Source organism: Rana temporaria, chromosome 1 (genome assembly GCF_905171775.1).
Source record: "Rana temporaria chromosome 1, aRanTem1.1, whole genome shotgun sequence".
NCBI lineage: Eukaryota > Metazoa > Chordata > Amphibia > Anura > Ranidae > Rana > Rana temporaria.
In genome coordinates this window covers 21,645,815-21,662,557 of record NC_053489.1, presented here as the reverse complement: position 1 = coordinate 21,662,557, position 16,743 = coordinate 21,645,815, and the positions used below count along the sequence as shown (strand labels likewise).

The 16,743-nt window shown below is 42.5% G+C and overlaps 1 protein-coding gene across 1 annotated transcript; it reads right to left on the bottom strand.

Annotated features, from left to right (window-relative positions):
* Positions 1 to 1,059: 1,059 nt before the first annotated feature.
* Positions 1,060 to 2,415, bottom strand: LOC120925139 (vomeronasal type-2 receptor 26-like). The gene has a single exon (XM_040336002.1). It carries the CDS (start codon positions 2,379 to 2,381, stop codon positions 1,503 to 1,505), a length of 879 nt encoding a protein of 292 aa, XP_040191936.1. The 5' UTR covers positions 2,382 to 2,415; the 3' UTR covers positions 1,060 to 1,502.
* Positions 2,416 to 16,743: the final 14,328 nt, after the last annotated feature.

The following is a 16,743-nucleotide window of genomic DNA, read 5'->3' as shown; positions in this document are numbered from 1 at the left end:
CTTTCTTTTTTGGTATTTGATCACCTTTTTTTTTTTTTTTGCGCTATAAAACAAAAATAGCAACAATTTTGAAAAAAAATCCAATATTTTTTACTTGTTGCTATAATAAATAGCCAAATTTTTTTTTCCAACAAATTTTTTCTCAGTTTAGGTCGATACGTATTCTTCTACATATTTTTGGTAAAAAAAAAAATAATAATAAAAAAAAAAAAAACGCAATAAGCGCTTACAAAATATGGGACAGAATTATTATTATTATTATTTTTATTTTTTTTACTAGTAATGGCGGCGATCTGCGATTTTTTTATTGGGACTGCAACGTTATGGCGGACACATCGGACACTTTTGACACATTTTTGGCGCCATTCACATTTATACTGCGATCAGTGCTATAAATATGCACTAATTACTGTATAAATGTGACTAGCATTGAAGGGGTTAACACTAGGGGGTGAGGAAGGGGTTAAATGTGTAGCCTAGGTGTGTTCTAACTGTGGGGGAAGGGGGGTGACTGGGGGAGGTGACCGATCTGTGTCCCTATGTACAAGAGACACAGATCGGTCTCCTCTGTTCCCTGACAGGACGTGGAGCTCTGTGTTTACACACAGAGCTCCACGTCCCTGCTCTGTCACTGCTGATCGTGGGTGCCTGGCGGATATCGCGACCGCCAGGCACGCGCATCGGCATCTCGGGGACGTCCTGTTGAGTTTCCAGAGCCACTGTGAAGCCGTCATTTTACATGCGGCTGGTATTCAAGTGGTTAAGAGCTTTCATATCAGGATCTGGCAAGGTGTGGGGTAACATTGTATGTGGAAGCCGAATATTACCTTGTGGCAGCAGTTTACAAAGACATTTATACAAGGAGACAGATTTTTAATTAGGTCCTATAAAGAACATATTCTAGAAAATTAACTCATATTATCATTTAAAATGTGAACTTCCTGAGAACATGCTCTCATCAACTTTAACTAATTATATATATATATATATATATATATATATATATATATATATATATATATATATATATATATATATATACATATTTTAATACACCAGCAAAACTCAACAATTCACTACAAGCAGCTTATAAAAGAACATGTTTAATATTTATCTTCTGGAATGGTGGTGAGTGAAATTTTCCCTCTCTTGAAGAGTGATGGGTGTCTCTGGTATCGAACACTTTAGGATGATTTGGATACTTTGTCCCCCTCTGGTCACTGTGGTTCCTCCTCACTAAGTGACTACATTGTTCTGCAGTGATGTAATGGCTGGTGAGAGGAACCACTACACACAACAGGGGACAAGGTTTCCAACAAACTCAAAGTGTTCGATACTAGCAGGGTGGAGAGCAAAAATTTGATTTCCCATCCATTGGAGAGGTAAGTATTAAATGTTTATACTTAACAGTGTTCATTCTCAATATAGTAGGAACATTTTACAATTACCAATGATAGAGATAATTCTTTAACTACTGATTACTCAGTGCTGCTCCATACATATTAGCGGATAACTGTTTTTGTATTCAGGTCAGGTCTAATCAGAATTATGTAACATTTTGGGGAAAATATACAGCCAAGAAGTCCAGAACTTGATGCCATTATAGCAAAAACCTCCACAGCCACCATGTATTTCCCTCTGGTGCTCAGATAGGCCGGGATCATGGCAATCCAGACACTGCAGAACACCAGCATGCTGAAGGTGATGTACTTGGCCTCATTAAAACTGTCCGGTAATGTCCTGGCTAAAAAAGCGATAATGAAGCTCACAGCTGCCAGAAGCCCCATATATCCCAGGACAGAGTAGAAGCCGATAACTGAACCCTCATTACACTGAATGATGATCTTCCCCTGATAAGAGTGAGTGTCCCGATCCTGGAAGGGGGGAGAAATAGACAACCAAGTGACACAGATTATGACTTGAACCAGTGAGAAGACACAAATGATAAAATTGGGCAGTTTGGCTCCCATCCATTTCCTCCAATGACTCCCAGGTTTGGTGGCTTTAAAAGCAATACACACCATGATACTTTTGGCAAGTAGAGAAGAGACGGCAACTGAGAAGATGACACCAAAAGAGGTGACACGCAGCATGCAGGTCACATCTACTGGATGGCCGAGGAACAAGAAGACACAGAGGAAGCTCAGCATGATGGAGACCAGCAGAAGATAGCTCAGGTTTTTGTTATTGGCTTTAACAATAGGGGTGTCCCGGTAATGTATAAATATCCCCAATATTAAACCAGTCAGAAGACAACAGAGGATGGAGACGGTTGAAAATACTGCAACAATGGGATCATCAGTGTAGGAGAGAAATTCCATCAATTTAGGAACACACCGATCATTCTTCTCATTTGGCCATTCTTCATCAGGACATTTCATGCAGTTTTCACTGTCTGTAGGAAGAAAAATACAAACACAATGAGTATTGGGGTCAGAGCTTCTGAGAAAATTAATTGTCTTGTGATGTCTCACAGCTAGCAATGGGATGTCTATCAGTACATTGTGGTGAAGGAAACAAGAATATAATAAATTGAATATACTGTAAATATAATACAAATTGAAATATAATACAAATATAAATTATAATCTAATATATGACCTAAATATATCATTTATTTGCATATTGGCACACTCCCATGATGCCTCTGTCCCTTGGACACAGTGCATAACAGATCAACAGATGGGCTCTGTGATTGGTTCTTCTGATTGGCCTGTTATTTTTTTTTTATAAAATATAAATGGAGCAAAGCGCCAAAAGATGGTGAATCAGATACTTGAAAAACAACTTCATAAAAGTGTTGATAGCATGAATAAAATAAATTGTCACATGGCTGGATCAGCTGCAGTGCAAATTGATATAAACAATAAATAATGGTAAAAGTGATAAACCGCGCTAAATTGTACATACAACAAAGTATTATATGAGACACTATAAACCCCTCATTCACTATAAAAACAATCGCTGGAAAAGTCCCCAGTGAAAAAGTGCTCATGCTGTTGGCACAGTATTGAAGGTCTCATACACAGTGCTGTGACTTGAAATATGGATGAAAGATTCCGTGTTCCATTAGTGCTTAAATAGGGTGCCCCCTAGTAGATGTGCACTCACCCTTGGGATTGGACCAACTATTGCTAGTTAGGTCAAATGCGTGTGTGGGACGACCTCTGTAGATATCCTCTGGACCGGTGGTTGGCTATAGTGGATAATCCTCATGTCGATAGATATAATGAAAAAAACCTTATTGCGCAGTACCGTTTAAAAGACTTTATTACAAAAGATTAAAAGAAAGTATTCAACTCACATGTATGAGTGCCTGATTTTATATTATTTTTCTTATTAAGAGTTTTTAATAATATCAAAAGATGAATACATAGCAAGAAATTGCAACTATGAAAGAGAAAAAAAGACAAATACAAGTAGATGATGTCCTAAGTCAGGGGTCTCCAAATGGTGGCCCTGGGGCCGGATGTGGCCCTTTGCTTGCCTTTATCTGGCCCTTGGGGCACTATTTCATCCACTTACACTAACAATGCTGTATAATTTTTGTCACTGACACCAACAACGGAGCACTATTCCTCCCCCTGACACCATCCAAAGGGCACAATTCCTCCAAGCGACCCCAAAGATGGATCACTATTCCTGCCACTGACACCAAGGAAAGGGCACTATTTCTCTCACTAAAGCCAAGGATGGGGCAGAATTCCTTTTCTTGACACCAACGATGGGCCACTATTCCTCCCACTGACACCATAGATAGGGCATTTTTACTCCCACTGGACCCCAGTAAATTTTCCACTCCCACTGGCCCTAGTCTGAAGGTAAACTGGCCCTTTGTTTAGAAAGGTTGGAGACCCCTGTCCTAAGAAATAAATATCCTGGTAATATCATAATTATGGTCTAATAGAAAGTACAAAATACTAGGAAGTCCTGTTTGCTCTATGCTATATCGTAACAAAGTACACACAACTGGTCCACATTGCTGTGTGGAGCAACAATAGCTCAGTAGGTGTAACATTGCCTAAGATGAAGTAATCTGCCATAATTGCCAAGAGGCAATGGAAGTAAATAGTAGGGGAGGGATAGTAAAAAAGTGATTGACCATGTGGGACATTTTCATGTGAATAAGTACTTAAGTACCATATAGTCATAGTACTGAGTAACCATCCAAAATCAAGACAGTCAGTATCTAAAGGTCGGACAGGCTGTCTCTGCTTTGGTCAGCACTAATGTCAACGTATTCCAGAAAATATTTGAAGGAAAACCATGGTAGCCGTGTTCTATGGAACCTTTCTACCTGGTCACAGGATTGCACTAGGATCTCCTCCATTTCACATATGTCTGTTATTTTATGCAACCAGTCTTGTATTGAAGGAAACTGGGTTGAAATCCAGTGGATCGGAATTAGGAATTTAGCAGCATTTAGTAAATGCTTTGATAGCGTGTGCTTACACTTCTTGAGAGTAAAGTTTGTCAAATAAAGTAAACAACACGAGTGTCAGTTTGGTGTCATTGATTAATGTAATTGTTTCCTTGACTTTGTCCCAAAAGGTGCTAGTAACGGACAATGCCACCAAATTGTCAGGATCAGCATCTAAAGGTGACCAGACATGTAGGCTACACAAGGGAACTGAGACCAAACAAAAGGATATATATATATATATATATATATATATATATATATATATATATATATATATATATATATATATATATATATATATATATACACATATACATATATATATACAGTATATATATATATATATATATATATATATATATATATATATATATATATATATATATATATATATATATATATTAACCACTTCCTTACTGGGCACTTAAACACCCCTCCTGACCAGACCAATTTTGAGCTTTCAGGGCTCTCACACTTTGAATGACAATTACTCAGTTATGCAACATTGTACCCAAATAATTTGTTTGTCCTTTTTTCATACAAATAGAGCTTTCTTTTGGTGGTATTTGATCACACTCTGTTTTTTTTATTTTTTGCGCTATTAATAAAAAAAGACCAACAATTTTGAAAAAAAATGTTTTTTTCTTTGTTTCTGTGATAAAATTTTGCAAATTATTAATTTTTCTTCAAACATTTTGGCCACACTTTATACTGCTACATGTCTTTGATAAAAATAACCCAACATTTTTGGAAATGATTTGGTCTGTATGAAAGTTTTAGAGTCTACAAGCTATGGTGCAAATCATAAAAAATTATCACATCTGATCACACCTGATGTACTGAAGGCCTATCTCATTTCTTGAGACCCTAACAAGCCAGGAAAGTACAAATGCCCCCAAAATAACCCCTTTTTGGAAAGTAGACATTCCAATGTATTTAGTAAGAGGCATGGTGAGTTATTTGAAGTTGTAATTTTTTCCCACAATACTTTGCAAAATTAAGATTTCTATTTTTTATTTAAAACATTTCTCAAAATTGTCATTGTAATAGCTTATTTCTCTCACATGGCATGTGCATACCACAAATTACACCCCAAAATACATTCTGATATTCCTCCTGAGTAAAACGATACCCCATGTGTGAGACTTTTTCACTGCCTGGCCACATACAGAGACCCAACATGCAGGGAGCGCCATCAGGGTTTTTAGGAGCATAAATTGCACATCTAACTAGTTGACTACCTATTACACTTTTGAAGGCCCTGGAACACCAGGACAATGGAATCACCTACAAAGTGACCCCATTTTGGAAAGCTAACACCCCAACGTATAATCTACGAGGCATAATGAGTCTTTTGAATGATTTATTTTTTTCCAGCAGTTTTTGGAATATGTGGAAAAAAAATGAAAACGCATTTTTTTTACACAAAGTTGTCCATTGATAAAAATCTTTTCAACACATAGCATGTACATAGCAAAAATGACACCCCAAAATACATTCTGCTACTCCTCCTGAGTAAAACGATACCCCATGTGTGAGACTTTTTCACTGCCTGGCCACATACAGAGGCCCAACATGCAGGGAGCACCATCAGGGGGTTTTAGGAGCATAAATTGCACATCTAACTAGTTGACTACCTATTACACTTTTGAAGGCCCTGGAACACCAGGAAAATTGAATTACCCACAAAGTGACCCCATTTTGGGAAGCTAACACCCCAACGTATAATCTATGAGGCATAATGAGTCTTTTGAACAGTTCATTTTTTTCCAGAAGTTTTTGGAACATGTGGAAAAAAAATGAAAACACATTTTTTTTTACACAAAGTTGTCCGTTTATAAGATATTTCCAACACATAGCATTTAGATAGCAAAAATTACACCCCAAAATACATTCTGCTACTCCACCTGAGTACAACGATACCACATGTGTGAGACTTCTACACAGCCTGACCACATACAGAGATCCAACATGCAAGGAACACTGTCAGGTGTTCCAGAGACACATAGCATGCACATACCAAGAATTACACCCCAAAATACATTATGCTGAGCAAAGCGTAAACAAAAGATTACCTGTGGTAATAGTAGCACAGTTCTACACAGCGGTATAGCACTGGTCCAGGCAGCAGGCAGGGACTTGGTCAGCAACGGCATAGACAATTGTCCAGTCAGGGATACTGTCCCGTCAGGGTTAGTGCAGGTGGTCAATTCATGCAACAGGCAGAGGCATGATGGCATAGGTCCTACAGGCAGCAGGCAGAAGAAAGGCCTCGTTCAGGACAGAATGGGGACAGGGGTAGAGGCCTCTCCCACCCAAATCTCTTTGAAGCCTCCGAGCAACCAGACCCTGATCTAGGATGAGAAAACAAAAAAAATTGTTTTCTTGATCCAGAAAAACTTTTCTGGAGCCCCTCACATATGTGAGACCCCATGTGTTGAATTCCACTAGTCCAGTAGCAGGGTACAAGATCAGTCCAAGAGGCAGGCAAAAGGCATGGTCAAACAGTTCGAGGTCAGTTCCAGATCAGGCAGAGGCATTACAGAATCGTTAGGCAGAAGAATGGTCAAAAAACAGTCCAGGGTCAATTCCAGATCAGGCAGAGGTATTACAAAATCGTTAGGCAGAAGCGTGGTCCAATAACAAGCCGGGGTCAGTTACAAAGCAGGCAGTGGCATAAGGGGTGTGAAGGTGTGTGAAGGCAGGAACGGAGGATTACGGTTACCATACTAAACTAATAATTTTGTTTAGTATGGTAACGGCGAAAACAGTCAGTTACACAGAGGCCTGGTTGCGATGGACACTCGGCACAATAATAAACTGTGTCTCGTCTGACTCCTTCACTGGCAAACACCTTCCATTTTTTTTACCTCGTCGGCCTGATGCTGTGGGAGGGACTTTATCTGGGAAGTGTCATTCGCAGAGTCAACTTAGAACATCTGATCGGATGTTTTGGGGTAGGTCATTCTGGAATATCAGGACAGTGGTGATTTCCTCCTGGTAGCCAAGGAATGGTAGGGGGTTTTGGGTGGACTTACGATAAATTATATAGGAATTGTATATGGCCAAATGAAAAAAAATAAATTGCTATTTTTTTGTACCAATGGTACGTGCGCCTTGTGGCAAGGTATGGTTCCAACATTTGGTCGTTAAAGTCGACCCCCCCATGAACGAATTGTAGTCCCGGCTACATGTGGGCTTTTGGATGGTGGTGTCACGCCTTCTGCGGGTTTCCACAAAGGAATTGTTGTGAATGGAAGACAACATATATACATCTCTTCTGTTCTTCCACTTCACTGCCAGAACCTCCTTGTTGCGCAGACTTGCCAATTCCCCTTTCCTCAGCTTCTTATTCACAAGGCTTTGAGGAAAGCCTTTCCGGTTCTTTCTGACAGTGCCACATGCTGGGGTCTGCTTCCGATGAAGGTTGTAGAACAGGGGAAGAGAGGTATAAAAGTTATCGACGTACAAGTGGTAGCCTTTATCAAGTAGGGGGTTGATGAGTTGCCAAACAACTTTTCCACTTGATCCCAAGTAGTCTGGGCAATTGGGGGGATGCAGCTGGGTGTCCTTCCCTTCGTAGACCAAGAAGGAATATAGGTACCCTGTGACTCATTCACAAAGTTTATAAACCTTCACCCCATAGCGGGCCCTTTTGCTGGGGATAAACTGCTTTATTTTCAGTCGGCCACAAAATTTAACAAGGGACTCGTCTACACATATGTGTTTTTCCGGGGTATATAATTGGGGGAATAATTCCGAAAAATAATTTAATAAGGGGCGAATTTTGAAAAGCCTGTCAACATTTGGGTGATTTCGGGGAAGGCACTGGGTGTTATCATTGAAGTGGAGGAACCTCATGATCATGAAATATCGGGATCTGGGCATTGTTGCAGGGAAGATTGGCATATGATAAATGGGGCATTTTGACCAAAAGGAATGCTTTTCATTTTTTGGGTTGAGTCCCATGCAAAATGTGAGGCCTAAAAAAAACTAAACTCCTCCACTGTTAGGTCTCTCCACTGGAAAGGGCGGGCATAAGACAATGTTGGATTGTTGGAAAAAAATTGTTGGGCATATAAGTTGCACTGGGCCACAATGCTAGATAGCAGTTCCTCAGTAAAAAATAAATCAAAAAAAATTAATTGGGGAAAAATTGTCCGTGTTCACCTGGACTCCTGGCTGGGCAGTGAAAGGGGGAATGATGGCTTCTCTGGAATTTGGAGGAAGCCACAAGGGGTACTGAAGGGCATAGGGAAGGCTGGCATGGGTTCTTGTGCTTTGTTGCTGAGGTACTGCGGTGCTGGTGGATGGCACTTCGGTATTGGTGGATGGCACTTCAGTGCTGGTGGATGGCATGACGGTGCTGGTGGATGGCATGATGGGGCTAGTGGATGGCATTACGGGGCTGGTGGAAGGCATGACGGGGCTGGTGGATGGCATGACGGTGCTGGTGGATGCCACTGCCTCCTCACCAGAGCGCTTTCTTTTGGCGGGCTGACTATCTTCCCCCTCTGAGCCTGTCTCTGTTCCACTACTGTAGACTGGCTCATAGTCTACATCCGAATGAGAATCCGAATGGGAATCGGAAGAAGTTAGCTCCCCGTTGCTCTCGTCAGCCGCGGAAATAATTTGATATGCCTGCTTGGCGGAAAAGAGACGTTTTGACATGGTTGCTGGCGACTTCACAGATGTGCACTGAGGCGGCAGAGATGTGTACTGAGGTGGCAGAGATGGGTACTGCGGTGGGAGAGATGGGTACTGAGGTGGCAGAGATGGGTACTGATGAGGTGGAACAGATGGGTACCGATGAGGTGGAATAGATGTGCACTGTTGAGGCGGCACAGATGTGCACTGATTGATTGCACAGATGTGCACTGATGAGGCGGCACAGATGGCACTGATGAGGTGGCACAGATGGTACTGAGGCGGCACAGATGGCACTAATGAGGCGGCACAGATGGCACTGAGATGGGTACTGATGTGCACTGATGAGGCGGCACAGATGTGCACTGATGAGGTGGCACAGGTGGGCACTGATAAGGTGGCACAGGTGGGCACTGATGAGGTGGCACATGTGGGCACTGATGAGGTGGCACATGTGGGCACTGGTGAGGTGACACAGGTGGGCACTGATACGCACTGAGGCGGCAGATGGCACTGATCACAGGTGGGCACTGGGCACAGGTGGGCACTGGTGGCACAGGTGGACACTGGTGGCACAGGTGGACACTGGTGGCACAGGTATCACTGGGCACTGATTGGGCACTGGGCACTTTGTAACACTTTTTACAGGTTGTAACACTTTGTAATACTTTGTTCACTCACAGATTCTCTCTCTCTCCTCACACGCGTCATGTACCAATGGGTTAGCAACTTGTATGCAGTTTCCTGCGTTTTAGTACTGATAGAGCATTTATGCGTTAGGATTAGGGATGAGCCGAACACCCCCCCGTTCGGTTCACGCACCAGAACCTTCGAACAGACCGATCGTTCGCGCAAACTTTAGAACCCCATTGAAGTCTATGGGACTCGAACATTCAAAATCAAAAGTGCTAATTTTAAAGGCTAATATGCAAGTTATTGTCATAAAACGGGTTTGAGAACCCAGGTCTTGCCCCAGGGAACATCAATGGAAAAAAAAAGTTTTAAAAACTGAGTTTTTTTCGGGAGCAGTGATTTTAATTATGCTTAGAGTGAAAAAAAAATGAAAAATTAATTTAACTATCGTAGCATGGGTTTCCCCCCCCCCCTTCTCCCAGGTCATTACAAGCCCCCTTGACCCTATATACTTTGAACAGCAGTATACAGGCAGTGCAAACAAGACAGGGACTGTAGGTTTGTTGTTAAGTAGAATCTGTTTGTAATTTTGAACTGGTACTTTTTCAAAGTGTAGCTTCAGCCATAAAATCTTTTTTTAAGCTTTTCTGAAAACATAGGGAAGGGTTATCACCCCTGTAACATTTGTTTTGCTGTCTGTGTGCATCTGTTCAGAAGATTTCAATTCACTTTCTGTCCCAATGATTTTTTTTGTGAAACAAGGATTGGTGATAAAGCATCAGTGGACAGGAGACACCTCTTACAGAAGAGAATTTCCCTTCCTAGGGGTAGATTTCCTCTCACTTCCTGTAATCTCCTTCCGTTTGCAAGTAGGAGTCGTTTGTAAGTTGGATGTTTAAAAATAGGGGCCTGCCGTATATACCCTGCAGAAATTTGGGCCCTAGGTGTTGGGATGCCACAACACTGTAAGCCCTCACAGTTACTCTTGGTGGGCATAGGAATGGGCCCTGCTGTGAACTATTATATCAAGAATTGTAATTACATGCCCCTGTTAAACAGGGGCAGAAAAATTGGGCCTTAGGCACTGGTGTTGGTGCCACAACACTGCAACCCCTCTAGTTGGAGCTATACTCTCTAGTATTAATTTGAGAACACCAGCAATCAGATTCACGTGGCTTTAGGTGAACACTGTGCAGAGGACACAGTACACCAAGTGAGAATACTTGCTGATCAGCCACTGCCTGTGGTATTAATATGAGAACAACAGCAATTGTATTCACGTAGCTTTAGGCGCACACTATGCAGAGAACACAGACAGTACACCAAGTGAAAATACGGCAGCTAGCACAATCACCTGCCTTCCTGTCAGTATATTAGGAAGAGCGGATCTAGCTAAACTCAATACAATGTATAAATATATATACAACACCTGGGATGCTGTAACAGGCCCTGCCTGTCCCCTGTTAACAGGCAATCTGCGCGCCTGTTACTTCCTATAGCGGGCACCTTCAGCGCAGTAATCCGTTCCATGCTGGAACGCATACGGCGCTCGTGCGATGACGTCATCGCCCAGCACCGTGATGCGTTCCAGCGTGGAACGCGGAAGTGCGCCACATACGGCACTTGTTTGAATTTATGTGAAGCACTACAGCTGTAACATGCCTATAAAGGCATTCACTTTAAACCAAACCAGGGTTCAATTATTGTCAGCCGTCCGGCCACACTACAAACAGAGGCAATACTATGGCCAGCTAGCAACAGATCCTTACTGTGTCTGCTGCCTTTGCTCCCTTGCTGGAACAGCGCTCCAGGAAACCACTACTACTTTGCTGCGAACTACCTACATGCCTTGAACATGTTGCACCATGGACATTCCATCTCCTGCATAAAGATACCTACAAACGGATCATTCCTTCACTTTTAGTTCTACAAGAAGATCTAATGCTAATGTTTCATCTATTACAATTGTAGTATTACAAATACCGTGTGGATATTACCATATCTTATGGGAGTTACTATTGTGCTAAAGCTTGTTGCAAAAGAATACCTAAAAGGGACAGCTACCTCTAAATTACTACAGCAATATTTAGTTCACGTATGCTATTATAAATTCCTGAGCTATATTGCCTCTCATATGTATGCATTGCTACATCTATAATTCCAGCTCATGTGTACAACTAAATCTACCTGAGCTATACTGCTTCTCATATGCAAATAGTATTATATCTACAATATACACCTCAAGTATTCTACTATAATTACCTGAGCTATATTACCTCTCATACGCAACTATTACTGTAGTTGTTACTACAACTCATATTTACTGTGTGCTGACATAAGTGCTTCTTGTATATGGGCCCATGCCCTAAAGTTGCAGAACATGTTCGCCTAAACTTCTATGCTAAGGGTTGACGTATACTATACCGCCTCCCTTAGTCGCCTAATGCACAACGCTATGTAATACTCGTAATCATTAGCGTATAATTGTGCATTGCAATCTTTTAGTGCATAATATAATTTTAAATGCTAAGCTCTGGTCGCATGCTGTAATGCGTCCATGCTTAGTAGCTCAACGCCTTTCTTTATGTGACAGAGAGATGATGTATAGATCCCCCAAACTCCTGTTGCGAGGAGTGACGCCTGGGGCCTAATACTGAGTTGTCGCATAGAGAATCGCATTAAAGTCCTTGCTAACCGCAGTTGTGGTTCACTCTGTTCACCAGTGCTGTTACAGATGTATATATATATCCTCTTCACACTGTAACTGTAACTGACTAGCCTGCCTGCTCTATCTAACTAAAAAAAATTACTCTGTCTCTCTCTGTCTTAACCACCGCAACACACTACATAAGGCAGATTTCCAGGCGTCCTTATATAATGTGGGGCGTGTACTAAACCCCCTCAGCCATAATTTGCCAATTATGGCAAATTATGGCTCTCTGTTTTTTGCGCGCTGTGATTGGCCAAAGCATGCGGGTCATAGTGCATGCTTGGCCAATCATCAGCCAGCAATGCACTGCAATGCCGCAGTGAATTATGGGCCGTGACACGCCACTCAAATTTGACACAAACAGCCCATAACGTTCGTAATTCGACGAACGATCGAACATACGATGTTCGAGTCGACCGTGAGTTTGACTCGAATACAAAGCTTATCCCTAGTTGGGATGCACGCATTTCTCCATTGTTTGTCTGTTATATTTATCTGTAGGTCCTCGGACCATTTCCTCCTTTGGCATACTGTAACCATTAGTAGGTGACTGAGGTCGCCCAAGGAAATTGATCACCAGTGTGACATACCGATTAAAATTATGTTAAGGGTGTATAGAAGTCGCCTTTCTGGGATTTAGCATAGATATAGCTGCGCAACTGTAGGTAAGACCCAGAAGGGCAATTGGGGGAGATCATTGTCTTGTTTTAAAACAGATAAGTCTTTGATTTTGCCCTGGTGAAAGCAGTCTGCGTCTAGAAGTGTTTTTTTTTTAGCATTTGCTGATTGGAGCATCAAGTTACCCATTCCAGGCATGAAGTCAGGATTGTCTTTTAAGGGTGTAAGAGGGCTGAGTGGAGAGGTTACAACTGTATTCCTAGCCAACCTATGGAAGATTTCAGGGGTGGTTCCTGTTTTTGGATGGTGTTTTAGGCTGTGGGGGTAGCTATGCCATGGAATCCAGGGGGCAATTTGCAGGGGGATAGGGTTAAGACCCAACTCCATGGACACCGTGGGCCAGATTCATCAAGGGGATATGACGGCGGATCTCCTGATCCGCCGTCGTATCTCTGAGATCCAACGGTCGTAAGAATCATAAGAATCAGTTCCGCATAGATATCCCTTAGATCTGACTGGTGTAAGTGACTTACACCAGTCGGGTATTAGGCTGCAATCTACCGCCGGCTGCTAGGTGTTGTCGCAGTTTTCTATGCGTCGGATATGCAAATGAGGAGATTCGCCGATTCAAGACCGAACGCCCGCCCGTCGGTTTTTTTTAACGTCGTTTGCGTTCGGCTTTTTCCGGCGGATAGTTACCCCTGCTATATGAGGGGTAGTTAATGTTAAGTATGGCCGTCGTTCCCGCGCCGAGATTCAAATTTTTACGTTGTTTGCGTAAGTCGATCGGGAATACGGATGGCCGGAAATTAACGTAGCCGCTGAAAACATTGACGTCCTAGCAACGTCATTTGGAGCATGCGCACTGGCAAATTTCGCCGGCGATGCATGCACAGTTAAATCTGCGCGGGAACGCGCCTGATTTAAATTGTACACTCCCCCTAGCCGCGGAATTTGAATTCCGCCGGGGGAGTTACGATCCGACGGTGCAATTAGCGAGGAAGCAGCCAGAGAGAACAGCCCAGAGAGAAGACAAAGTCATCCGCCGTCCGCTGCCCAGTGAGTGAGATGGGGTCCCCGACCTATTGACTGACTGACCGGGGGATGGCTTTGGGTGGATTGTTTGACAACCCCCCCCCCTTCCCCGAAAAAAAAAAACACCAGCCGCTACTGATGTTAATAGTAGTAAAAGTAGCAAAATACAACAATGTGGGACTGACACAATTATTTTGATTTCAAGCCTCGTACACACAACCGGTTTTCTGGGCAGGAAAACTGCCAGGAGTGCATTTGTCCGGGAATCCCGGCTGTGTGTATGCTCCCTAGCAGAACCTGCCCTCTATTTTCCCGTCGGGATTCCCGGCAGAGTATTTCCTGCTGACAAAACTGGTCGTCTCTATGCTTACCTGTTCCATTGGAAACCCACACATGCTCGATAAGAGTTTGACGCATTTCAACGGCGGTTCTTTTGAATTGCCATCTGTATGCACGGCAAGCTTGCCAGGAATCTCGTCAGGAAAACCGACATTTTCTTCCTGACGGGATTTCCGGCCGTGTGTACAGGGCTTCAGAAAACAACCTCCTGTATGTTGTCAGCCCACAGCAGAACTTAGGAGCTGAGTGCATTTCTGGATTTCAGGATCAACAGGTATCATTCTGTACTTACAGGGTCTTTAGAGGGATAAAACATGGGAAAATGTACACACATTGCAGGGATGTTCTTCTTTTTTTCCCTGACATACACTTTGGGCTAGATTCATAAAGCCCGCCGTAAGTTTGTGTGGGCGTAGCGTATCTGAGATACGCTACGCCGCCGTAACTTAGTGAGGCTGGGGCTGGATTCACAAAGAATCTGCGCCCTAATTTACGGCGGCGTAGCATACATCTGCGTAAGCGCGCCAAATTAAAATTCTGAAGAGGTGGGCGTGTTTTATGTAAATAAAACATGACCCCACGTAAATGACGTCTCTAACGAACGGCGCATGCGCCATTCGTGAAAAAATTCCAGTGCGCATGCTCGAAATTCTGCTGCAAATCGTCAATGCTTTAGATGTGAACGTAATTTACGCAAAGCCCTATTCGCAAACGACTTACGCAAACAACGTAAACAACGCAAAATTCAACGCTGGCCCGACGTCCATACTTAACATTGGTTGCTCCTCATATAGCAGGAGCAACGTTATGCCGGAAAAAGCCTTACGCAAACGACGTAAAAAATACCGCCGGGCGCACGTACGTTTCTGAATCGGCGTATCCAGCTCATTTGCATATTATATGCTGAAATCAACAGAAGCGCCACCTAGCGGCCAGCGTAAATATGCAACTAAGATACGATGGCGTAAGAGACTTACGCCAATCTGATCTTAGGCAAATTTTGGCGTAGCTTGCTTTCTGAATAGACGAAAGACGATACGCCGGCGCAGATTTGAATTTACGCGGCGTATCAATAGATATTATTTATGAATTTATGAATCTAGCCCTTTAACTACAGTAGTAACTTCTGTCCAGTTAATAACTTACTAGCAAATACAAAATATACCAGAAATGATGGAGATTTCTCCTTCTGAACACGGGACACACTCATAACAACATTTATGAATTGAAGATCCAAACTTTTTTCTGCTTCCAGGTAAACAGGGATCTGAGCATCGGGATACCGGAATCTGAAATCATATAATATTATTATTAGTTGTATTTTTATTATTATTATTATTATTATTATTATTATTATTATTATTATGTAAAGATCCACCATATCCCATAAGGTTTACAAACTGAATGTTATAAACAGGAATGATGTTCTGGTTTGCCTCTACCATGGGTTCAAGGTGAATTTTGAAGGTTTGAAATTCATTTAGGAGGCAATATTTTGGGGGATTTCGTTCACGTTGGGTGTTTAAATTATATAGTGGCCTCTTCTTTAGGTTAAATTGATCTTTTCTTTCAAGGCTATTCTTTAAAAAATTGAGGATTTTGGTTTCAGGGTTGGCGTTTTGGGGTTTTTAGAATTTATTTAGCTATTTATTGTATTTTTCGTTTATTTTGATAGGGCTTTAAATGTAAGGGTGCTCAAAGCATTCACTTGTTTCTGACCTGATCTGTACTTGAAGCTGACTTTTGTTCACTGCACACTTCTACGTTGTTAGAAAGAAAGATAAACTAAATATAAGAATAGTAGTTAACTAAACCACCTCATAGTATATGCCTCACATTTACATCAGTCCCACCCCCCTAGTTATAATAAAGGTGGGGAATACACCAATTAGGCTTATTATTCCAGATAAAACCATCCTGTTGTAACCTCTGTAGCAGCTTAAAGCGGATGTCCGCTGAAAAAAAAAATATTAAAAGTCAGCAACTACAAATACTGCAGCTGCTGAATTTTAATATCAGCACACTTACCTGTCCTGGAGTCCAGCGCCATCCGCAGCAGGGGACAAGCGATCGCTCATCACTCTGCTGCCCCCCCCCACCATCCTCGGTGAGGGAACCAGGAAGTGAAGCGCTCCGGCATCACTACCCGGTTCCCTACGGCACATGCGCGAGTCGCACTGTGCCTGCTGACTGGCTCCCGCTGTGCTCTGGGAGCCGAGTGTTCCCAGAACACAACTGGGTGGGGGGGTTGATGTCCTGCCTGCAGTCTGCCCGCAGACTGTGGCCAGAAGTGGGGGAAACTACCTGCCTTTAGAGAGGTATCTGCACCCCCCTCCCC

Coding starts and splice junctions, on each gene's coding strand:
- LOC120925139 (XM_040336002.1), bottom strand. CDS start 2,381: ATGAAATGTCCTGATGAAGAATGGCCAAATGAGAAGAATGATCGGTGT.